Source organism: Pyrus communis, chromosome 2, assembly GCF_041283825.1.
Source record: "Pyrus communis isolate YQ-2024b chromosome 2, ASM4128382v1, whole genome shotgun sequence".
NCBI classification, from domain to species: Eukaryota; Viridiplantae; Streptophyta; class Magnoliopsida; order Rosales; family Rosaceae; genus Pyrus; species Pyrus communis.
In genome coordinates, this window is record NC_142566.1 from 27,372,154 (window position 1) to 27,396,127 (window position 23,974).

The 23,974-nt window shown below is 38.1% G+C and overlaps 4 protein-coding genes across 5 annotated transcripts; 2 read left to right on the forward strand and 2 right to left on the reverse strand.

Annotated features, from left to right (window-relative positions):
* Nucleotides 1-1,124: 1,124 nt before the first annotated feature.
* Nucleotides 1,125-5,458, reverse strand: LOC137748717 (uncharacterized). 2 transcript variants are annotated; one of them, XR_011070108.2, is made up of 9 exons: nt 3,316-5,458; nt 3,089-3,166; nt 2,847-2,999; nt 2,491-2,654; nt 2,199-2,346; nt 1,960-2,082; nt 1,787-1,874; nt 1,434-1,679; nt 1,125-1,352 (listed from the first exon to the last, which is right to left on the reverse strand). XR_011070108.2 is itself a non-coding variant. In XM_068488895.2 (8 exons), the coding sequence occupies exons 1-8, from the start codon at nt 5,398-5,400 to the stop codon at nt 1,513-1,515; spliced, it is 3,006 nt and encodes a 1,001-aa protein (XP_068344996.2). In that variant the 5' UTR covers nt 5,401-5,458; the 3' UTR covers nt 1,125-1,512. The 2 variants fall into 2 exon arrangements, 1 of the variants encoding a protein (XP_068344996.2); XM_068488895.2 differs by having other exon boundaries at nt 1,125-1,679.
* A 3,390-nt stretch (nt 5,459-8,848) lies between these two features.
* On the reverse strand, nt 8,849-9,832 carry LOC137749060 (plastid transcriptionally active protein). The gene is made up of 3 exons (XM_068489243.2): nt 9,564-9,832; nt 9,314-9,462; nt 8,849-9,019 (listed from the first exon to the last, which is right to left on the reverse strand). The coding sequence occupies exons 1-3, from the start codon at nt 9,687-9,689 to the stop codon at nt 8,977-8,979; spliced, it is 318 nt and encodes a 105-aa protein (XP_068345344.2). The 5' UTR covers nt 9,690-9,832; the 3' UTR covers nt 8,849-8,976.
* Nucleotides 9,833-11,008: 1,176 nt separating this feature from the next.
* On the forward strand, nt 11,009-14,100 carry LOC137746910 (receptor-like serine/threonine-protein kinase SD1-8). Its single transcript, XM_088677887.1, has 7 exons — nt 11,009-12,188; nt 12,368-12,457; nt 12,550-12,767; nt 12,912-13,119; nt 13,207-13,444; nt 13,554-13,704; nt 13,804-14,100. Exons 1-7 carry the CDS (start codon nt 11,009-11,011, stop codon nt 14,098-14,100), a joined length of 2,382 nt encoding a protein of 793 aa, XP_088534013.1.
* A 4,522-nt stretch (nt 14,101-18,622) lies between these two features.
* Nucleotides 18,623-20,582, forward strand: LOC137748608 (protein kinase PINOID 2). Its single transcript, XM_068488776.2, has 2 exons — nt 18,623-19,283; nt 19,624-20,582. Exons 1-2 carry the CDS (start codon nt 18,703-18,705, stop codon nt 20,543-20,545), a joined length of 1,503 nt encoding a protein of 500 aa, XP_068344877.1. The 5' UTR covers nt 18,623-18,702; the 3' UTR covers nt 20,546-20,582.
* The last annotated feature ends 3,392 nt before the right edge of the window (nt 20,583-23,974 follow it).

The window sequence follows — 23,974 nt, forward strand, 5'->3', positions numbered from 1 at the left end:
TATAATTAAAAAGAAAAATACACTTAAGACAAGTGTAGAATAAGATTTTTGGAATGCTAATAATAATTCCCTTTTAAAAATTCCAAAAGAGTAACCAACATATAGGAAATATCACTTTCGCTAAGTTCCAAGTTAAGAAACCGTTAAGTGTTTACATGGCCTTCATGATCAAATTTTTGTTGATAACGTGGACAAATCTCATAATTTCCAAATCTACATGGATTTCTGCTGATTAAACAGGTCCCGATGGATGCCAAACCTCATAATACTTCTTCGAAACCCTAACCTCTTTTTCGTCTGAAACTACACTTAGGGTTGCAAACTTAAGAAACCACGAATATCACGTCATGAATTCAAGAGGTTGGGACTAATTTGACCATGAATGTCACGTAATTAAAAGTTGCTTCATGAGATTTGTCCACATTAGTAAAAAAGTTTGACCATGAATGTCACATAGGCACTTAACGGATTTCTTAACTTAGACCTTAACGGAAGTGATACTCCAATATGTTGGGTACTCTTTTAAAATATGTGAAAACGTTGAAATTAATTTGAAATCACACCAAAAAATTAAGGATTTTACGTACTTATCGTGAAAAATCACATTCAAATTTTTTTATCCTAAAACATTGGTAGAGGACTAATTCAATTCGAGTGCATGAATAATAAATCATTTTAACCCCAGGTACACATGCAGTGCAACAATCTAAAGCTCGAAACAATATAATTGTAGACAGATTATTTGACATGTCAAAACTAATTAAGGGTTCTGGTAGGTAGGTAGGTAGTAGGAAGCCTGGCCGGGCCAGGAAGGTTTTCTGCAGTTTCACCGTCTTTTCTGAGGGCCACAACCACAGACAGCAAGGAAAAACTAGGCATGTACCTTCCAAAAGCACATGCTGCCTCACCCCCCACAACAAATCATGCCAAATTCCTAGTAATAATTCAACGCAAAATCATTTCCGCACTCCCTATTTTCATCTCCTTGCATTTCTCCTCTTATTTCTGGCTACAATGTTGAATAAATCAACGGTGAATCGAGGAAAATAACCAAGTAAGGTAGTGTAGGCCGGGAAGTGCGAAAATCATTTTCCTAATTCAATTCTATCCTTCTCCATCTTCAGTATTGTAATCACAATCTTAAGTGGAATATTAATTCATGGGAAAAGAAAAATATCAGAGGTCTACATGTTATTATGTTCTATACAATATATTCTATAGGAAAGTCCACAATCAAGGCCTTGATGAAAAATTTTCAGGACCATCCAGCTACCGAGGACCGAAATTTTCATATACTTCAGCCTCCGTCTGCATACGCTACCTGTTCGCCCTATCACATACCGGTGCAAAAACTGCAAAAACGGCACCCAACGTGACTAAACGTACTGCAAGATTCATTAGACTGCACATGACAGCGGACGGCAAAACTTAACCATGTCTCAGCACGTGCACTTCCTCCTCCTGGTGATCCTGAAATATTTACATGAGCGTGTAGGCGAGCTTCAATATTTGTCACTTGATGTTCATGGCAGCTGACATGGCGCGTAGCTCCTTTGCAATTTCTGAGAAGGTTGGCCTAGAGTTGGGGTCAGATGACCAGCACCTTTCCATTAACGATCTCCATGTTGGATCGCACCAGCTTGGGATTTCAGGTCGGAGACTGCCTTTTATTATACCAGCTGAAAATATCATAATAAAATGCTTCTAAGCAAATTTTGATCGCCCATAAGAAGAAAGCAATTCAGTTGTCGAACTTCTATTTTGCTAAGATTAACTTAATGAATACCTATCATTTCCTCTGAGCGCAGGCGTCCATATGGTTCCTCCCCGGTCAAGAGCTCCCACATCACAATTCCAAATGAGTACACATCAACCTGCGAAGTCATTCAAAAACAGTATTGTAATCGACAAAAAGACATGAAAACTAGAAACGTTTGATCATTTAATGGTGATCTTCACCTTTTCTGTCACCAAGTTGTTGTTGCTGCTCAAAAGTTCAGGAGCCATCCACGGTATGGTACCTCGTACTCCACCAGAAACAAGTGTCCTCTGCTTGATCTTTGATAAGCCCAGATCACCAATCTGAATGCATTAAGTTGAAATTTCAAATTAGTAAGCGGAAAGAAAATATTCTTAACAAGAATAAAGGTAGAAGAAATTCTAATAAAACCACCCATATTTTTTCCCGGGCTGCATACCTTGCACACTGGACGCTGAGGGTCCCTCATATTCACAAGAAAGTTATGCGATTTCAGATCAAAATGGACAATGTTCTTCTCATGAAGATATTCCATACCAAAAGCTGCATCCATTGCGATAATCAGCCTCTTTCGACGATCAATGGTCCTGTGAATCAGAAATGCAACTTCAGAAAATGATCTCCTGAATTATTCATTGCCAGGTCTATGAGCTATATACTAAAGATTGGGAGACGACAGTCACAGCACTACAACTTTCAAATCCTTGTATTATGCTGTAAAACTATCTTACCGGTCTTTCTTTTGCAAAACTTGTTTTAAGGAGCCATTCACCATGTACTCTGTCACCGTTGCCAAATCCGTCACTGGTCCATCTGACACTACACCATAGAATGCCACGATATTTGGGTGGTGAAGCTGGCTGAGTATGCGAGCTTCCTTCCAAAAATCAGCAAGCTGCAGAGAAATAAACAGGCGTCAACACAGCACGCAGGTATAAAAGTGCACGCAATCATAAAAAACAATCTAGAGATGTTCTCCTCTCCTAACCTTCTTTCTACTCCATGCAAGCATAAAAAACAAGATCTCCTTTTCATGAAAAGTAAATAACGGAATATTTATGCTGAACAATGCGAATGAAAAAATTACCAATCGCTCTTGCTTCACTGTGTCTTCAGTAAAGCAACTTGGCTTAATCTTCTTTATAGCAACATCAGAACCCTTCCATTTTCCATGGTAAACAGTTCCATATGTTCCCGAACCAAGTTCTTTTATGAACTCAAGGTCAGAACTTTTGATGGTCTGCGTAACAAAGTGGAGAACATCAATCCTACATTCCATTCACGCTCCACATGCTTATAAAGCAGAAATTGTATATGATCAAAAGCTACCTGAAGCTCTCGAGTTGCAAGATGGGCATAAAACGCAGCCAGATCACTGGAGGTTCCACCAATTACTTTATTGTTGGCCTAAGAAAACATAATCATAAGTCGAAGCTGAGTAAAGTATACTTTGAATAGTAAAGCTACTAGAAACCTATAACAAATGTTCTTTTTTCCTTCTGATTTCTCGTATATTGAGAGTAATAAAAGGAGATAAAATGTCTTCAAGTAACTACCTTTTCATCAATGGTGATACCAGATGAAGCGTCCTGTTGGACCTCCTCATCAAGCACATTATCCTTCTCTTTCTTAGCTGAATTCTGGGAGGCAGGATTAGGTGCAACTCCATTGGATTCATCGACTTGATGATCTGGGGTAAATTGTCCTTCATCCATGAGATCTCTAGGCTTTGATTGATGTTTGACATCAGAAGACACAACACTGCTGGCATGAGAAGACAGTTGAGGAGCTTCCACTTCTTTGGATGATGACAGTGAGAGGTTATGCAAAGAAACACTCACTGAAGCTGGGACTCCGCTACATGAAACTTGTATGTCATTAATGCCATTTTTGCAATTTTGTAAAGCGTCGATGACTGCTTCCCCATCAGGCAACTTATTATCACCTTCCAATCCATTACTACAGCCCACTTCACTTGGAAAACCAGAGGTGTTAGCAACCTCATGAGAGTCCATCAGGCGCGTCTCCTTCTCAAGCTCGCAATAACCGGGCATTCCATGAAGATTTTCATATGAAGTTTGATATGGACATTCACACTTCCCAAACTTAGAACCAGTTAGGCGATCTTCCAGAATGTCCATTGTCTTCACAGATGGAGATGAACTCTCAATGGCATCAGAATTCACGAGAGATTGATTTCCCACGCCAGTATATGCACCACAATTACCTGAATAGGATCCGCTCGGATTATCTATCAGGTAGCTGTCCTTCGTTGAGCTAGAACCCATCATCCTCAGTCTTTCTTCCATTGCATGCTCCGAGAAACCAGAACATTGCCACCATAAACTCGGATTATATACTCTTACAGGCTGCCCCTGCTTTGCAATGTTCAAATTTGGCCTAAGCCCTGGGTAGCATTTTCGTGCTGAAATTCCCTGCCTTGTTCGATGGCTCCCCATCTCAGCTATGTTGATCCGATTATGGTTCCAAACATGATACTGATAACACCGCTTATTTCTAACATCATTCACACCAAACCTATGGTTACGAATCCGGCTCTTTAAGCCGCACCACGCCCTATGACCACTACAAGAAGACTTCACAGGATACACAGTAGTTCCAGCCAAAGAATCACTGCCCCACTCCCAAGGCATAATGTTTTCTCTGTTCACATAACTAATCCCAGCCATTCCATTGTTTCTACAATCCTGCTTAGCATCACTACAACAACCGTTACAACCCGGTACTGGTTTCGCAGGTGGCGCCCGACTCGACCTCCCAACCCCATTACACAAAACCCTCCCCGACCTCCCCGAATAGCACTGCCCATAACTCTTACTTTTCAACCTCAAATTCCCATCTCTGGGATTCAACGGATTAGCCCGAGACACCGAAAAAATCCCTAGATTATTACCACAATTAGTCCCTAATCTGTTATCAAAAGATCCACCCTTTTGGGATTCACCCAAAAACCCCATTTCCACATCACTCTCACCAGCACCAAAACGACGCCAAAAAGCCGATTGCTTTGCAAGCAATTGCTGTTTCAGCACCTTTTTTCTCAGCGATTCATCGCCGGACCGTCCGCCCCCAAAGTTCTTCACCGCCGCCTTCTCCTCCACATGAGCTTCGCCGCCCAAATGGCGGTGGTTGGTTCCTACATGTTCGCTCTCCGACTCAAGCCCATTACTAAATTTCACTCCTTTCACGCAATTCACATAACCATTGACATCATCACTGACATCGCTACAACAAACAAAGACCCAGAGCCTCGGGGACTTACCGTACAGCTCCAGCTTGTCGTACTCTTCGATCATGCACCGAACGTCGTCGTCTGACGCCACGATGACTAGAGGGGCGGCTGAGTCGGAGTCGGAGCCGGAACCCGGGAGCTGGTACACGAGGGTGAATGAGGGGTTACTGTTGGGGCAAAGATCCAAAATCTTTGATCGGAGCTTGGAGTACACGATGTTGCGGTCCACAGATACGATTCTGGCCTCGCCGCCGACGTAGCGGAGCTTCCCGGACGGCGGGCGGGTATGGAACGCGCCGTTAAAGCAGCAGACGAGCTTCAGCTTCTTGGGCTGGTGGCAAGTTGGCCTTCTGCGACGGGAGAGAGGTGGCTCTTTCATGGTAGTCATAGAGAGAGAAAGTGAGGAGTGAGAGAGCGAATGTTTGGGTGTTGAGAAACAGTTTGTGCGTGTGATATTAACATTTGTACATGTATGGGAGCGTAGCAGGGGGATATCAACTCTTTGCCCCGAGAGTGTCTCGAAATTTCCATGTTGCCACTCTGACTCCACATGAATTTTTGTTGCTTTTTGTGTTTTACAACTTGTATGAGGTTGCTATGTATAAATAAATATATTTATTTCATGAATAAACCTAATTAATTTAATAAATAAATAAAACCAAAGGTAGTGTTTTATAAATAAATTGTGTGGGAATCATGTGACTTCTCTCACATTTTTTCCCTCCTCTTTTTTTCTTTTTGGACCGATGTAAATTGAAAAATGATATAATAACTTGTAGGTGGCTGGAAGTAAAAATTAATTATTTGTATTAAATTTCAGAAGAATTAGGAAGATAAGGTACCCTTTTTTAGGTTAAAATCCCACCTATTATGATTCTTGTGAAATAAGAACCTTCCAATTATAAAAAATATAGGAATTTTCTTGTTGATCTGATTTTGTGGTCCTAAACCTAATCCAATACACATGGGATTTCTTCTCATCCCTCAAATGGTGGAGGTTGTTGTGTAATTTTAATTTATTTCGGTGTATGTTTGAGTCTGAGTCTAATACACGTCTAGTTGTGATTTTGTGGTTAAGATTTCATTGTTTATATTTTGTAAGTACAAGTGTGCTATTTTGCTTTTATTGATAGTGGAGGATAGAAAATATACATGTGATAGAGATGAATCATGCGAACACTTGAATGGTATGAGTATCGAGTTTTCTTTTTCATTTGACATGTCTCTATTAAGAAACAAAATTTATACGTTCATATCAATTACAGAAAATTCAAGAGTGACTATGAAGATATACACACTTTGAATTAATCATGTTAAACGGGTCGTTTTCGTGTCATTTTCGTGACATATCCATTATCTTAACGGATTATTGCATGTCAAACTCGTTAACTTAACAAGTGATATGATAATAACTCAATTTGTTAATGACTCTTGTCGAGTTATAGGACCATGCAAAAAATTGTGATTTATAAATGTTTAAACTTATATTTTATCGAGTTGTTCATGGGTGATCTGATAATGATCTAACTAATTAATAGATTGATCCAAAACATTTTATTTGAGCGTTGTTTCGTATCAAATTAACAGATTGGATAAAAAATTACTAAGCCTACTCTGAATCCATATTTCATTACTTAATTTCATACGCGTGTATCACTTTTCCATCGACAAAATAAATGCATGACTTTTCTTGTTATCAATTAACCGTCCAAATTTATTAGTTGGGAAAATGATGCTTCAAGGTTGATTTTAAAGATTGGTACGATGAGGTGGAAACCGTTGATTGGAGGACTAACCAAAATTTAATTAAAGAGTGGCATTTGTGTTAATAAGATGCCATGCAAGGGCATTACTTTATTGAACGCAGGGATTCTCGTAGGATGATGCCATGCCATTTGGCCTCTTGGCAGTTTTATTCTAACGAGATAACCACCTCCTTTTTGTCTTCTAGTGCAGTCAGGAAACCTCCACACAAAGCAAGCAGTTGAAGATAGTTAGACCCGATTTGGTACTGAGGTGATTCTGAAAAAAGTTGGGAGCTGTTTTTGTGTTTGGTAAACATTCAACTTCAACTTTTTTTCACAGTTTTGGATGAAAAAAGCCAAAAACAAGAAGCTGCAAAACCCAGCTTTGAAAAATCGGCTTTTTTTCACATTTGTTTTATATAAAAGTTTACCAAACACTATAATACTATTTACCAAACACTATAATACTGTTTTTTTTTCAAAAGCACTTTTACAAAAAAAGTTTACCAAACACTCTGCTGCTTTATTTCATAGCCGCTTATTCTCACAACACATCAGAATCAGTTTTTTTTCAAAACACAGCAATACCAAACCAGCCTTTAGTCCACGCCACCTTGCGCCCGGTGCACACGGTTGGAAATTATTGGTAACATCAGTCTTTTTCAAGGCATAACGAATTTGCATGGGAAATGCAAAGTAAGATGAAAGAATAAAACTACCTCTAAAGATTAGTCAAGCAAAAATAATGTCAAAAGATTTAATCGTGAATCGAACCAAATTGAGACATTCAGTAAACATTACAACTTTTTAAATATTAAATTACATGACAATCGTAATAAGTTAATGCTTGTTTAGAAGTATTTTTTAAATAACTCAAGGGTTTTTAGATAAAATATTTTTTGATTTCAAATGCACTTAAAATACTTCCTGTAAAAAATACGAGTTATGTGCTCATTGTAGAAAACACAAATCAAGTGCTTTTTCGACATTTACTTGCGTAAATTTTTCTAACAGAAGTTTATTTTAAATTTACAAAAAACGTATTCAGTAATTTTAAATATCATTATAAATGAGTTCCTTATGAAAAACAAAAATAAGAATATTCAAAATTGCAACCTAATTCTAATTCTTATCTTATTCTTATTCCTTATCGTCTATCTATTAATTATTCCAAATTGATTTGGATTCTCACACGTATAAGTTTAAACGCCGACAGCGGGCGTAAGTTAGCCTCTGAGCCGACGTGTACGCGGGCCACCGATGTTTCATTCCCGCCAGAAAACAACAAAAGCGGCACCTCACTTTTTAACCATTTTTCAGTTTCTGATGACAAGGCCGGAACTAAGGGGAGACTGCCACGTCGAGAAGGGTGGCTGGTGGGTCACACGCGGCGGAGTTCAAGCTGGAACACCACCCCAACCGGACGGTTTGTGGGACCCCTAGCGGGACGTCATATGGTGGGGCCCGCAGGTGATGTACACACGAGAAACTTCGGGGTGCGGTTGGCAAACGGCAAACCAACACGACGTCGGATGATCGAATTTTTGAGAAAGCATGTTGGGCTTTTGTTTTATGTTGGGTTGGGTTGGGTTTTTTAATTTTGGCTGTGGGCCTGTTTGTTGGTCCATTTTCACCCCACCCAACAAACCCTAAACAAAATCTGTGCATATCACCCAGTCATCCTACCCTCTGTGCAAATTAAGGTTTAAACTTCCAACGAAAGGAAAAGGATCTCCTTTTCCTGGATTCTAAGGATCTCGTGATCATGACCGTTCATCGTACATCGTGCGATCAGTTTTTTTTAAGTACTATTCATATTTAATTTAAAATTTAAAATTTTGAAATGATTTCTGATCGCACGATGTACGATGAACGGTCATGATCATAGATTTCATAGGAAAAAGATCCTCGTCAGATCCTTTTCCTTTGGTTTAAACCGAATCGACTAGGAGAACTAGTTGATCTGATTTCTTTTTCTTGCTTCTCCTATTCGAAACTATTACATTAATTTGAACCAGCATGTGGATTTTGAACCGGAACGCATTCATAAAAACCTCACACTTTACCCTAAAATATATGACCACATGCAACAAAAGTAAGACTCACTTTATTTTTGCTGCTATTGTGATACACTTGTACAAGTTACAACATAAGGTTGAGTAACATTACATGATTAAGAACTAAAGAAATAACCATTCTGCCATTGATTATACAATTACTCAATTGTATCCCTTCCCTAGACAGTTGAGACAGCGTTGCACCCTGCAAAATCCCATTTAAAAAAAAAAAAAAAAAAACATCAAAACACACAAAATTTCACATGCAAAAGATAAGCAGTCTTAATATTTTAAAGAGACGAACCAGCAACCCACTGCTAATTACATTCGTATAATCAACAAACGTTTATCTTCCCCCTACGAGCACCACAAGTATGAAATTTTATCACAAAATACGTGGACACGATTAGTACTATTAACCTTCGTTACATATCATATTGCATTTTTTGTCAATTTTCCGACGGATAATCGAAGCAAAGAGCGTTAGTATCGAATTTACCTATTTCCATCACAGGTAGGGCAAAGGCAGGGGTTGATGGCAATCGGATCGTGCAGCGGCGACCATTCAATGGTGGCATTCCCTTTGCAAAGCTTGCATATATAAAACCCTTTCCCTCTGCAAACCACACAGGGCAGCGCAACCCTTCTCTGCCGCAAAAACCCACCAACAAAATGGCGATAAGATACCAATTCAGCAAAGACGGAGAAGATATTTTGGAAGTTAAGAGCTGGGTTTTTGGTCTTTTTACCCGTTTGGATTCGGCGGCGAAACGGAGCGCTCCGATTGTGGCGGTGGAAGCCAGATTGAGGGTGAGGATTCCACCGAGGAGTACGGCGGCGGCTGTGCCAACGGTGCGGAGTTGCTTCGGAAACATGGTTGGTGTGGTGGAGTTTCGCTCAGTCGATTTGTCGAACTGTTGGAGGGCGTTGAGTCAAACTCTGTGAAGCTAAAGGCAAAAGGCATCCAGGTGAAGTGGGCCGTACCAGAAAACTGAGGCCCGTTTGTTTTGGTATGCGGAGACCGTTAGAATTTGGAATGTTAGGATGTGGGATCCTAACCCTCTTTTATTTGGGTTTCCATTATTTACGAGGATGGGACTCAATCAAGGGCGCATTCAAGAAACTTGCATCCACTCCGTTACGTGAAGTGGCAAATGCACCCTAAGTTGAGATTATGATCTACTTCGGATTTCTATGTCTGGATCTGCAAACTGAGAGATTCGGACTACTCAATTTCAATTTTATGATCTCCATTAGTCCATCCCATTGGCATACTTCACAAAAATTCAAAAAAGATGAACAACTCGGATTTCTTTCTCTCTTTTGAACGATTCAGATCTCTCGATTTATGAGCTCCGAACATAGAAATCCAAAGTGAATCTCATTCTCTTAAGTTAGAGCATTTTGAAAAAGAGCCACGTTTTTTTCGCTTCGACTGATGGTGTACTGTATGAGGCCTTTAAGCAGATTCTCAAACACATCTTTTAACAAAATGAAGACCAACTGTCGCTTAGACCAAATGATCATACTTTAAAAAGCATAATGTTATGTGCTATGTGTTCTCCGTCTTGGATGTGGAGATGTGACAAGCACATGAAATGATACATCATGTGTCACTATATAAATAGTGAGATATGTATATTAAAATGTTAATAACTTAAAAAATAAAATTTCTCATCACTTACATAAAAACACGTGATGTACCACTTGTGTTCCCGTCACATTGAAAATTTTCTCCACAAGTAGGGACAAACTAAAAGAATATTAGACCTTTTGAGAATATTATTGATAATATCAATGCTTAAGATTCATGTTCTTGACCTTGGCTGGCCAACTAGCAGTCAACACTTTCTTGGACTTTAGATGCTCTCCAGACTTCTCGGTTAAGATTAAGGTTAATTATGTTTATTCCTTCATTTGGACTATATAATTTTATTAAATACACATAATTAATATATATATATATATATGTATATATATATATATAATTGTTGGGCTGTTATCCTGTCATGTTTCCAAGTCCCCAAAAATGGTGAAGCCGTACGCCAAAGAATTGCAACCCCTCCACCATTTTTGACTCTCTCTCTCTCTCTCTCTCTCTCTCTCTCTCAAATGTTGCCACCTAGTATGACAACCCTCATCGCAACATAGTCCCTCATAGTACAATTGTTTTCTGTCTTTGATTTGTTTAGACATGAAAACATCGGGAACATTTTCTCTTCTGTTGTGTACTTTCACCTGCTTCTTTGTGTGTTTATGTCATGCATCGGACACCCTGAGTCATGGACAATTCTTGTACAGCAATCAAACCCTGGTTTCCGCCGGCGGAGTGTTTGAGCTAGGCTTTTTCAGCTCCCCCTCTTCGCCGGACACGTACATGGGAATCTGGTTCAAGAATGACAAGAACCAAAAGCCAGTTTGGGTTGCAAACAGAAACAGCCCCCTTATGGATTCTGTTGGAACGGTAGGTTCCTCCGGAGTATATCTCACCATCCGGTATGATGGGAACATGGTGATCCTTGACAGAAGAGACACTCCGTTTATTGTGAATTATGGAGCAGTTGCACCAGGGAAAAACACAACTGCAAGGATTCTTGACTCGGGAAATCTTGTTCTGATGGAAGGAGGAGACACGTTTTGGCAGAGTTTCTACTACCCGACGGATACATTTCTTCCTGGAATGAAGCTGGGGTTGTTCAACATAAACACTGAGGAGTCGAGGAGGCAGTATCTTGTGTCCTGGTCAAGCACTTCTGACCCTGCTGATGGTCCTTATGCTCTAGGCATTGATCAAGTGAACCACACTCAGTTCAACGTCTGGCGCAGCGATGGAGCTTACCAACAGATTGGATTTTGGGATGGCCATGAATTCCATTTATTCTTCAAAAGCAAGTCGGATAATCTCAACTACAGTTTCGTTTGGCATAGTAACGAGATTTATCTTACTTTTAGCAATAAAAATAGTAGCATGCCTTCGTGGTTCGTGGTAGCCTCGGATGGGCTGATTGATGAATTCATGATGGTAGGAAATGAGATTACGATTGTCGATTATTCACTATGCAATGACACAATGGCACGCAGTTCTAATGGCTGTTTGGTGCGGACGCCATCAGCGTGCTCAGATGGAGATAATTTCTCACGTGTCACAGGAATGCTGCCGAGTTCATTGTTTTTAAGTTGGCCAATTCGGATAGATCCCTATGACTGCGAGATATTGTGCAGGAACAATTGCTCATGTGTTGCATATACATATGATTCTCTGCCGGATGATGGAACTCTATGTCAACTTTATTATGGAAATAAAACCGATCTTCAAAAAATCGTCAGGACAGGAAACAGCACCATCTATGTGCGTGGTAACGCCTTTAAATCCGGTAAGCTTTTTCAATTACTCAACCTTTGATAGTTAGAGGAAGAATCAACAGCGGAACTACGTATCCTTTGTTCATTCAAATGCCCTTAAAGTTTTTAGATGGTAAGATGTGAACAGCCTCCTTTTTCTCTCCCTAAATTCTGATAGAGAACATTTTCTTTTTCTTTCCCCACTCCTCAGATAGGAAGCTGTTGGCTGTCACAATTATGGTGATTCCTTTGGTGTTGTTCATTTTAATCTTATTGCTATGGATAAAGTGCAACTCTTTAGGTACGTTAACTGCGCTATCGATTGTCCAGCACACAGTAAAACGTTGCCAAATTAATATGTTGAGTAGACTGACTTCTTTGTACCAACAACAGGAATTTATGAATTCCGCAGTGGCACGAGAGACAGTATGAGGCTATTATTGTCGCAGTTGAGTGCCGATGATAATGCCAGCAGTCCAAATCTTATAGAATTTGGAAGGCAGAAGGATCATGAGTTGCCACTGCTTAGCTTTTCATTCATAGTGAAATCCACTAATAATTTCTCTCTTGCAAATAAGCTTGGGCAAGGTGGTTTCGGGCCTGTTTATAAGGTTTGTATTACAATTGTACTACATTTCTAACAATAAGGCATATGGTGTGACGAGTTTTATCGATTTCTAAATTGAGAAGTTATGTTAGATTCGAAGTTTATGTTAAAAAAAAAAAAAAAAAACTGTATCTGTTGTTTGTTGCAGGGCAAATTACTACAACACCACATTGCAGTCAAAAGGCTATCCAAAAGTTCTGGACAAGGACCGGTGGAGTTCAAGAACGAGGTGCAGTTAATCTCTAAGCTCCAGCACAGAAATCTTGTGAAGCTTTTGGGTTGTTGCATTCATCGAGAAGAAAAGATACTAATATACGAGTACATGCCCAATAAAAGCTTGGATTCCTTCCTTTTCGGTTTGTAAATTCATCTATGCTCCTTTCCTATTTTATTTTTGGTCATCAGTTTAGTTCTCTCATGCTGTTGAATTGCAATTCTTGCAGATCAATCAAAGCGAAGGCTATTAAATTGGAGACAGCGCATACACATAATTGAAGGGATTGCTCAAGGGCTTCTTTATCTTCACAAGTACTCTAGATTAAGAATTATTCATCGAGATCTGAAAATTAGCAACATCTTATTGGATGCTCACATGAACCCCAAGATTTCAGACTTTGGCTTGGCTAGAATTTTATTTGGGAATGAATGTCAAGCCAAAACAAATCGGGTTGTTGGAACATTGTAAGTAATTTCATGCCTGCTGCATTTGTGTATTTTTGACATGTGTTTGTCATGCAGCATATAGTTTTCATAAAACTAATAACTCACTTTCTCTTTTCACTAAAACCAGTGGCTATATGTCTCCTGAGTATTTGATGCACGGCCTTTTCTCAACTAAATCCGATGTGTTCAGCTTTGGAGTCATTGTATTGGAGATTGTAAGCGGCAGGAAGAATGCAAATTTTTATGAGTCAGATCATTCCCTGAACTTACTAGGACATGTAAGTAGCAACAAGCTTTGGTTCTGAATTTATAAAATTCTTGTATGATATACCCCTCTATTCTATTTATCCAAGTTTAAAATGTGAAAATTGTTGAAGGCTTGGAACTTATGGAAATCTGCGCAAGCCGCGGAGCTCATGGATTCGACATTGGCAGGTTCAAGCTCAATGGAAAGCCTTTTGCTCTGCATTCAGGTGGGTCTTTTATGTGTCCAAGACTGTGCAGAAGATAGGCCAACCATGTCGGATGTTGTTTCGATGTTGAGCAATGAAGGAGCAAATTTACCTAACCCTAAGCAGCCTACGTATTCGAATTTAACGACAGAGGTTGATAAACCATTAAATCGATTGCCTTCTGTAAATCTATTAACATGTTCGGAAGTGGAAGCACGTTAACAGCTTCGAAAGCGAACCAAAGGTAAATAGTTGCTTGTGTTCCAAGTAACCGTGCAGATGTATAGCTATACGTTCTTGTTCCAACTGATGAAGCCACCTGAGGTGGTCATTTTCTGCTTTTTTACTTTCTTCTGAATTTTATCCTCTACCAAAATGTACATATTTGTTTTTTATTTTCTCCATACACGCATAGAGTAAGGCACAGTTTCTCAACAAATTTAGCAGTATCCATCTCTTATATGGGGCCCAAAAGCCCCACGCAAGACAACTTGAAGTCCAAAGCCAAAGCCCATCCATTCTTCTTTGGACAGGACATCCATTTTTTATACAAGTACGGATTGTTAACATGGTGGTGGCAAGTCATCGACACTATATAACTAAAACGTATTGACTTGCTATTGATATAAATCCGTCTTATGTATACAACAAAATAGACGTCCATCACAGAGAATTTCTAATCAAGTATTAATCAAATTAATGGTGTTTAAACCAACTCCTATCATGATAACAAAATAAATGTAAAAAAAAAAGAAAATTAAGGGTAGTTCCTCACTCCTCAGCATATGTATCCATATCGTCGTTGAAATTTTTATCCAATTGCACTGAAATTTATGCTTCTTAACAAACCTTTTCTTAAGAAACCTTAGCTAGGGTTCATAAACTTTCCTATATTCATATATTATTGTGTAAAGTCTTGTTGTGGGGTTGTCAGTTTGGCCATGTTTTGCTCAGTCTATGATCCCTCTACATTATTGAAGAAGTGGAAGTTCACAGTTTAGACAACGACATTGTTGGTTCCAATTTCATCATATCTTTTCTTCCGATTTTATTGTGCTCATCGACAAGCTATTCACATTCTCGATCTGAAAAATTTGTCCCGCGTTATTTTTAATCTATAGACGTACTAATCTCGAATTATAATCGAAGGCTTCACCCTTCTTTGACATTAATTTATCAATTGGTGGTTGCATAAAGAAATGAAATGAAATATCTTCAAACATGATCACTTGCAATGATGAGAGATTTTGTCCATGATGATACAATAAAAACCAAACTTTCATGCAATATAAAACACATATAACTAAATTATTTATCAGAAAAATTAATGTCCTCACTGATACTGTTCTACCAAGCGTAGTTCTAATAGATTATTTTGTTTTGGGATGTGCTATCCATACACTCCTTTTTACTTCCTACACACCCTTCTAATTTCCGGCTGTCGAATTGAATAAGTCGAAGAAGAGCATGTGTTTTGTATTGTATGAAATGATATAGAGTATTTGGAGCTAACAAAAAACTTAAAGCAAAACCGAGCGTAGTGATGTTCTAGAATTCATACAGCCAACTCCACTTAGCGGGATAAGACTTGATTGTTATTGTTGGTTTAACCTCAGAAAAAAGAAGACAATGTTGTCGGAAACTTTTATTGGTGAGGGGAGAGGAATGTATGGGGCAAGTGATGGAGCCTTGAGTCATCCTATATATATGCTTCTCTGTAACACTGCAATTCTTGCTAGGTTTGTTGCCTAAAATTGGAACAAAGCATTGCAACTGATAAGATCCTGTGGTGAAAAAGTGCAGAATTGAAAAAAAGCAGAAAAAGGGATAAAAATTAATTTAATTTAATTTAAAAAAAAAAAAAAAAAAGATATCTGCGGAGGAAAAATTCAAAGAATTTGTGAAAAGTCCGAAGTAATTCCATTAAAACTGGCAGAGGGGACAGGATTTGATGCCATCCTCCTAAATATATTTCATCTATCAAATTCAAACCCATGTTTTTCCATTTTTACCTCTCATGAATAATATTTGTTGCTTTTTTCTTTCTTTAAAATCTCTTTATTTGGTTTTGTGAACAAAAACAAAATTAAAATAAATTGTGCTTTAGGGTCCCACAAGATCAAACACCATGGGATGGGGTAAGTATCAACAAGAAAGTCCAGAATCACACTGATTGGGTGATCTTTGTTGTCTGATCTAAAGCTAAAAGGTGGGAATATGATGTCTTTCAATGGTGGGATGCATGAAATAAAAAATTATAATATTATTATTATTAGAGGGGATTTTGAACTAATTTACAAATGAGAATACACACAAGCCTAAGTACTTAAGTTAACTAATATTTTATGTAAGAAAGTATATTTACATGGGTGATGCTATTGCGCACATCATCATTTACTTTTCATCTAGACTTTCACTTTGAAATTTATCAAACATGATATCAACAACTATGTAATTGAAGTATAGATTGTGTCAATAACTAGCATGCAGAACATGTTGATAGTCTATAACGTCTTCATATGCATGTTGATATTAGGTGGTCAGATATGTCACGTGATCACGATCTAAATTCTCCACACAAAAGGACTAAATACAAATCATAAACTTTTGTTTATTAGAAAATGTGTTAGGACCTATCATTCATACTCTCATGAGCTGATGCAGACGTCTTTACCCTTTATAAATCTCACAAGCATGAATAACCAAAATAAACCAAATGCGGGTCCCCTACAGTCTACATGGGTTCACATGCATGACAAGAACGTCATAAACATGTTAGGGCAGAAGGTATAAAGGGGCACCAGCCACGTAACCCTAATGAGGTGGACGTGAATACAGAGGCACGGGTATTTGGTGCACCCTCCACCTTTCCACTGACCTATGGCCTGTCTGTTAATTTACCAAAAGGTCCCTCACTTTTAAAGTAACTACTGTTTTACAGAGCAGAATATCGATTTTTAAGGTGGCAAGCAATTTGACCGTTTGACAGAGGTTGATTGGTAGATAACAGTGGTAAAACACCAACACTACGACATGTCGTTGAGGGTAGGCGTGGTTTGCGAACTTTTATCGTGGTTCTTGAAAAAACGGTGGAACGAGGCTTTTAACGGGAAAAGAAAGAAGCGACGCTTTTTGACCGCCAGCTTTGGAAAGCAACATTTGTTGAGGCAAAATAACAAATCAGCCACCCACTAAACAAATACAAAAATACTTGTCGAAAACCCTAATCGATGCCATGTTAATTAAAGCAGTATTCTAAAAGAGTGTAATTCAAGTTCAAATTTTCTATACATACATAGTCGAATATCGCTTAAATAAAACAACTCGACCCATTAATTTGGGCTTAGGACTTGTTTGGGACTAGCTTTAGAAGAGCTAATGTGTTTGAAAACCTTAAAAGTGGTTATGAATTGTAAAAGCAGCTTTTTAAAGAAATACATGTTGCGTCCATAAAAATTACACAAAATACTTTAGGGTTTATGTTAAAAAGTTATGCTTATAAAGCGCTCTTATGAGCTGAAGTATCTTATACAAGAACAATTTTAGTGAAACTCTTACATATTTAATCGTAGGTGTCAAATGATGATTAGAGAAAGGGAAAAAATAGAGAAGACTTCAAAAGTATTCATAGAATACAAATTTGTACAGAAAACTGCAGGGAGACAGAAGCAAATGACATGCACATACAACTAGTTAGATTCTAAGACATGAAATATCACATCATAAAATAATTACTTCCATATAAGACCTTTTACATATGAGAAATTGACAAGGTCCTAATTAAAGCACCATTAAAATAATAAAAAAAGATAAGATAAATAATGAAAATTACAAGTTACAAGGCCTTGTTTGGCTGGTTTTATAATTTTAATATGATGAAACATGCATCAACCATTTGTTTTGGAAGTCACTTTTGAAAACAAAGCATAGTGGTGGTGTCAGCTGAGATAAGCATGCCTAGAACAAGATCAATCTAAAAGCTCTTTATTTGCTGCAGTCTTTTGTTTGGCCGAAGGCAGATAGCTTGGGTTGGTTGAGATCAGCTGTAAGAAATTAAAACGCTAGAAATTGTAGAAAAAAGAAATGGAAATGGTGAACCAGATAAATTTCCATAGACTTGCACTGTGTATTTCCAAAAGTGGAGTGGCTTACCAAAATAGCCATCCTCTTGCTCCCCTTTCTATGTATCTTTTGGGAGAACCCCACATGATTCATCAAAAAGTGAAAACAATGGCATTGTTGTGAAATATTGTGGAAACATGGGTAAGTATATAGATGACTTTCATTAGCTTCATAGAACAATAACTTGGCACTTAAGTTTGATAACACTTGGGTAGAGACAGCGACTACATCATTTATCAGACAACTCTAACAGAAGTGAAAACACTCTATGCATGATGATACAACTTGAGTCCATGACTCGTCACATTCAATATGAGAATTGTCCAAATAAAACAATCATGCTGAAGTAAAGTTTTCATCCTTAACTTCTACCAAAATTTGACACATGTTTAGCGGAATACGATATTTGGTATGTGAGAATGGATTAAAAATAAGAAAATTCTACAATAATGTCTACTCATATATTAACACATAAACTAATTATACTAAATTATTGTAATTCGGTAGTATCACACACTAATTTTTCTTTTATTATCAAAAGTAGCACTTTGTAACTTTGTTTGAACACCTATTACATATTTTGATGTGCTAAATAGCCTCATAGCCTACTAGTTCTCACAAACCCCTTGTTATAAAAAGCCCGATAAAGCAAACAGAACACACACTCTCTCTCTCTCTCTCTCTCTCTGCTTCTTCACAACAATGGCAACCATGACAACCAAAGATGAATCGGAATATGATAGCAGTTGCTCATCCATAACAGTTCCGGACTCGAGCCGGAGCTGGATGAGCAACCTGAGCTTCAGCAGCCGCCGGCCGAGTTCGGTCTCCGTCTGCTCCTCCGCCACTGAAGCCTGCCCGCATTCCTCTGCTCACAAGCCCCACAAAGCCAACCAAGCTGCATGGGAAGCCATGAGGAGGCTCCGCAGCTCTAAAGGCCGAGTTGGGCTTGAACATTTTCGTCTCCTCCGCCGACTAGGCAGCGGCGACATAGGAAATGTGTACCTTTGCCAGATAAGAAACCCGGTGGTGGGTTTGCCGCAGTGCTTTTATGCCATGAAAGTGGTGGACAGAGAAGCACTTGCTATAAGGAAGAAGCTGCACAGAGCTGAGATGGAGAAGGAGATTCTGGACATGCTTGATCACCCTTTTTTGCCTACTCTCTATGCTGAGTTTGATGCTTCTCACTACTCATGCTTGGTTATGGAGTTTTGCCCCGGCGGTGACTTGTATGTCGCCCGGCAAGGCCTCCCCCGAAAATGCTTCAGCATCTCATCTGCTAGGTAATTACTTAACTCCATCTAACTAATCGTAGTTAGTAGGAAATGCTCTCTCGTCAAACAGTATTAATCTTAGTCGGAAGTTCTGCTATGCAATTAAATTACTTCCTGTAATTGCACTTAGTCGGTAATTAATAGCCGAAAATGTTCTCTTGATACAGTGCGTTTCATTTGACAACATAGTACCTTAAAAATAGCTATATATACGTTCATTATCATGTTTTCTAAATTATGAGGAAACTCAGGAGTACTATTAGCTAGAATTACTAGGTAGCCTCGTTTTATTTTGTGAAAGTGGTATAAAATTGAAATAATTACAATTTTTGGGATGAATTAATCGCAGGTTTTACGCGGCGGAGACGCTGCTAGCTCTAGAGTATCTGCACATGATGGGGATTGTTTACAGAGACTTGAAGCCTGAAAATGTGCTGGTTAGAGAGGATGGACACATCATGCTCTCAGATTTTGATCTCTCCCTCAAATGCGACGTGGTTCCGAAATTACTCAGGCGAAAATCAGAGTTAGAATCGAACCAGAAGAGCGCAAGGAGCTCATCAATGTCGTATTGTGCTGCTGCCCCCATGCAGCCTGTGCTCTCTTGTTTCTCTGCATCCCATAAGGAAAAGAAAGGCACAGTCACAACCATAACAGAACAAGTTGGTGCTGGTAATCATGTTAATCACGATCATCATGATATTAATCATGATTATGATGATGATTATCAAGAGCTTAACCCGGAAATGGTGGCCGAACCAATCCACGCCAGGTCCAAGTCATTTGTGGGGACCCACGAGTACTTGGCGCCAGAGGTGATATCAGGGCAAGGCCATGGAAGCGCGGTGGACTGGTGGACTTTTGGAGTGTTTTTGTATGAAATGTTGTACGGGCGGACGCCTTTCAAAGGCGAAAACAACGAGAAAACCCTAATCAACATACTCAAGCAGCCATTAAGGTTTCCAAGAGTTGTGGTCAGCAGCAGTAAAGAGCTTGAGGAGATGGTCAAAGTTCAAGACTTGATTAGCAAGCTATTGGTGAAGAATCCCAAAAAGAGAGTTGGAAGCTTAAAGGGATCTGTGGAGATCAAAAGGCATGATTTCTTTAAGGGTGTGAATTGGGCTTTGATTAGGTCAGTTAGGCCTCCTCATGTCCCTAATAGCGATTTGCATGATAAGATTAGGAATAATAGAGTTAATTACTTGCCTAAGTTAAGCAAGAAGGAGAGGGATGAACCGTTTCAGATCCCTCATCATGTTGAATATTTTTAATTTTATTGCTTCGATATATTAATGATTTAATGATGCATATAGGTAACCCTAAAACACAAAGCAAATTTATTTTCACGTTTTACATAAAAAATGTCATTGGAAAGGTATCTCCCGTCCAGGTAAGTTTATGAGAGCGTTTCTCTTTTGAGAATATAAATAAATGTATGTGCAAGTAGGGATGTAAAAGTAAAGGATCCCATAATTGTCCCAATGTGATTTTCATGAGAAGTCTATGAAGACATGTGAGGACAATAATTACTCTTTGTCAATGATGGAAAAAATTATAAATAAAAAATAAAACTTGAATCATGTTTTTGCTTTTATTATTTTTACTTTTTCTCAAAAATCGTCTACTTTTTGCATATGGGACTTTCATATCCACACATTCACATGCTGTTTTCACCGAGAAAGAAACTAACAAAAGCATCATGCATGCTTCCTTCCCTTCTTTGTTCTTCTGATATTTCTGGTCATGTAAAGTGCCAACTTCTTTTTCCTCTTCCCCATATCCATCCAAGCACTTTTTTAAAGAAGCTTATGCATAATTTAATTCAAACATGTACGATTAGAGAGCAAAGCCCTAAAAATCAACCAATCAGTTCAAGCCATATGATTAGCGTTGTGGTTGTATGGACCATTTCAAGAACTAGCCTCCGTTTGTTGGCCCAGACTGGACAAGATCGGAATTGAATCCAAGCCAGTATTACAAGGTTTAACGAGACATAGTATGTTGAATTGTTATCCTATATAATAATCGAGTCTCAATGCTTATATGTCACCAAATAGAGTTTAAAGTATTGGTTCAATTTATTTGAAATAGTCAAGTTCAGGCCGAACCACTAAACGGAATTCCTGAAACCACAGCAGTCGGCATTTGGAATTAATCTAGTCATCTATGCCCAAACAATCTTCCCAAGACACAGGAAGGACAGCCCTACATTGGTTCTCAGTGCATCAGTTTGCACACGATCTCTTCTGAATTCAAAGAACCTTCTGCATATGGCTAGTGAGATTAATTTTTATAATCTTGTCATGTAATCATACTATGCAGCTAATTTGGTGCAATCTGATAACTCGTACGTACGTGTGTATGTATGATGTGCATAATATATAAAGATTTTGAGAAGGAACTGCCTGTATGCCTCTAAGTCAACGCTATGTGCACAAAGGGTCAATAGAGGTTTCATTGGCTTTCAAGAACTTGCCATTTTGTCAATACCATTGATGGAAATTCAGACTAACAGAGGGGGAGATCGTGCAGTCTTCATCACTAGTACTTTGCAGCAGCACGCGCAGGAAAGAGACAGGGTTGGCTATGGCTTGGGTGACCTCTCTCTCTCTCTTAGGGATTTCAATATGCTCCGACATATTTTAAGTTGAGACACTGTAATTTGGCCGCTATAGTTTAGGGTTTAGGATACTCTTGGGCATCCCGATGTTAGAATGCTCCAAAGCATAATAAAATTTTCGCCCTCTCTCATTCTTTCTTTAAAATTAGGTCTAAAGCCTAGTCTTTATTGTACGGAATATATGTGCATGGGCCTTGCTAGCTATCGGTTTCACCAAACAAGTAAAAGAAGTAGCTAGGAATTGTAATGATGCTCTTGAACTCATATCATGCTCTGTTTGCTTTTTGTATTCTGCGAGCCGTTTGGTTAAATTTCATGCAATTCTTTGACAACAACCATTTGAACCTGCTCGGCCTAAACTGGATATATTTGAAAACGAAGGGCGAGTGTTAAAGTTTCTAGTTGTATACCAAGGAAATGAGGACTATATATCATGGTTGGATAACAAAATATCTGGTAGACTTAGTTATAGTTATATTCATAATTATGTGATTTTTTAAAATGTAAATTAAAAAAAATTAATACATATGTATTTCTTTGGACAAAATATAATGTCCTGTATTGCATTTTACGAGTCCAATATCCAATGGCCAAAATATCATTGTCGTGATTAGAAAAACTATCTTTTCTCATAGCTTTCAGAAATGATTTAACAATTCAACTAATGTAGTACTTGCTTATCATTCTCTTCAATGATAACTACGTTGAGCTTGTAGCAGGAATAGGATCCTCTTAGGATTCCTTCCATCCGGATTCACAGAGTCCTTCAAATATATTCGTTCAATAAAAAATCGAACGGCTAGGAACTAATTCTCTGTTCACCTGCACCTTCACTTTTTCCTGTTCATCTTCTACCATCTTCACCTTCTCATGTTCATCAATTTCAATTTTTTCCTTGTTCATCTTCTTCCCTTTTCTCCATCTCTCTCTTTGGCTTCAAAATTATAGGATCTGAAGAGAATCGCAGTCCTTTGTAGTAAAATTCTTGGTTTTCATGTATTTGTTGTGTATAAATTACAGCACACATTATTTGTTCCATTGCTTTTATCATTAAGATAGAATTAATTAGGATGCGGAACCAAATTATTTGAGAAGGTATAATTCTACATTATCAAAAATTTGATCATGCTCATAAATTGGACTTGTACGCCCAACAAGATCGTTCATCAAATGTTGTGACCGTCTACCACTTGTTCAAAATTCAGCTCCCATCACACATTATTTGATACGAAAATTTAATAAACTAATTAGACATGTTAGCTAAAATTATTACTTTGATAATCATAAGAAACCTATACCAAATTTTTTTTTTTGGTCCGGACATCATCTAGTGTCATCACATCCTAGATTTTGCATGTGCCACAAATTTAGAAAACATACCATCGCAATCATGGTACCAATATTATATATGTAATTAAAGTTTTAAGGTAACGCTGAACAACTATTGCTTTCCAATATTTTCATGTTCACAGGCTACTATTTTGGGGAAGACAAAACACTTTGAATAAACAAATATACAAATTGAGTTAGCTCAGCTAGTCAGGCATATTTCTGAAGTGATTGGTTAGTCGACATGGTACATTGACCATAATATGGCAAAAATATCAACATTAATCAACTGTGAATATTGATCAAAATAATATCAACTGTTAATTGGGTACTAAAGCAAATAAATGAAAGAATCTTTTTATCTTTAACTACTTTTTCATTAACAATATATCTTTAACTCCTTCACCTACCTTTAGCCACTTGATTAACGTTTGAAATGGAAAAGCATTAAAACAATCTTTCTTTTAGGTGACCGATCATGTGATAAAAGAAATATCAGTTCATTTGTGATGGATAAGTCTCTCTCACGACGTTCAGTTTTTATTGTATTTGAGTTTTATGCGGTCAAAAAAGTAATAATTTAATAAGATAAGATAACACTACAAGTAATATTTTTCTCCACCAAATGAAAGATACACAAAACCTACCCATAGTCGCTATTTAGCACGTATGGATTTGTAAGAGAAATTCTTACATCGAATTGATGATACTGTCTTTGTATATATTCACAGTTTTAATTTTATGAAACACG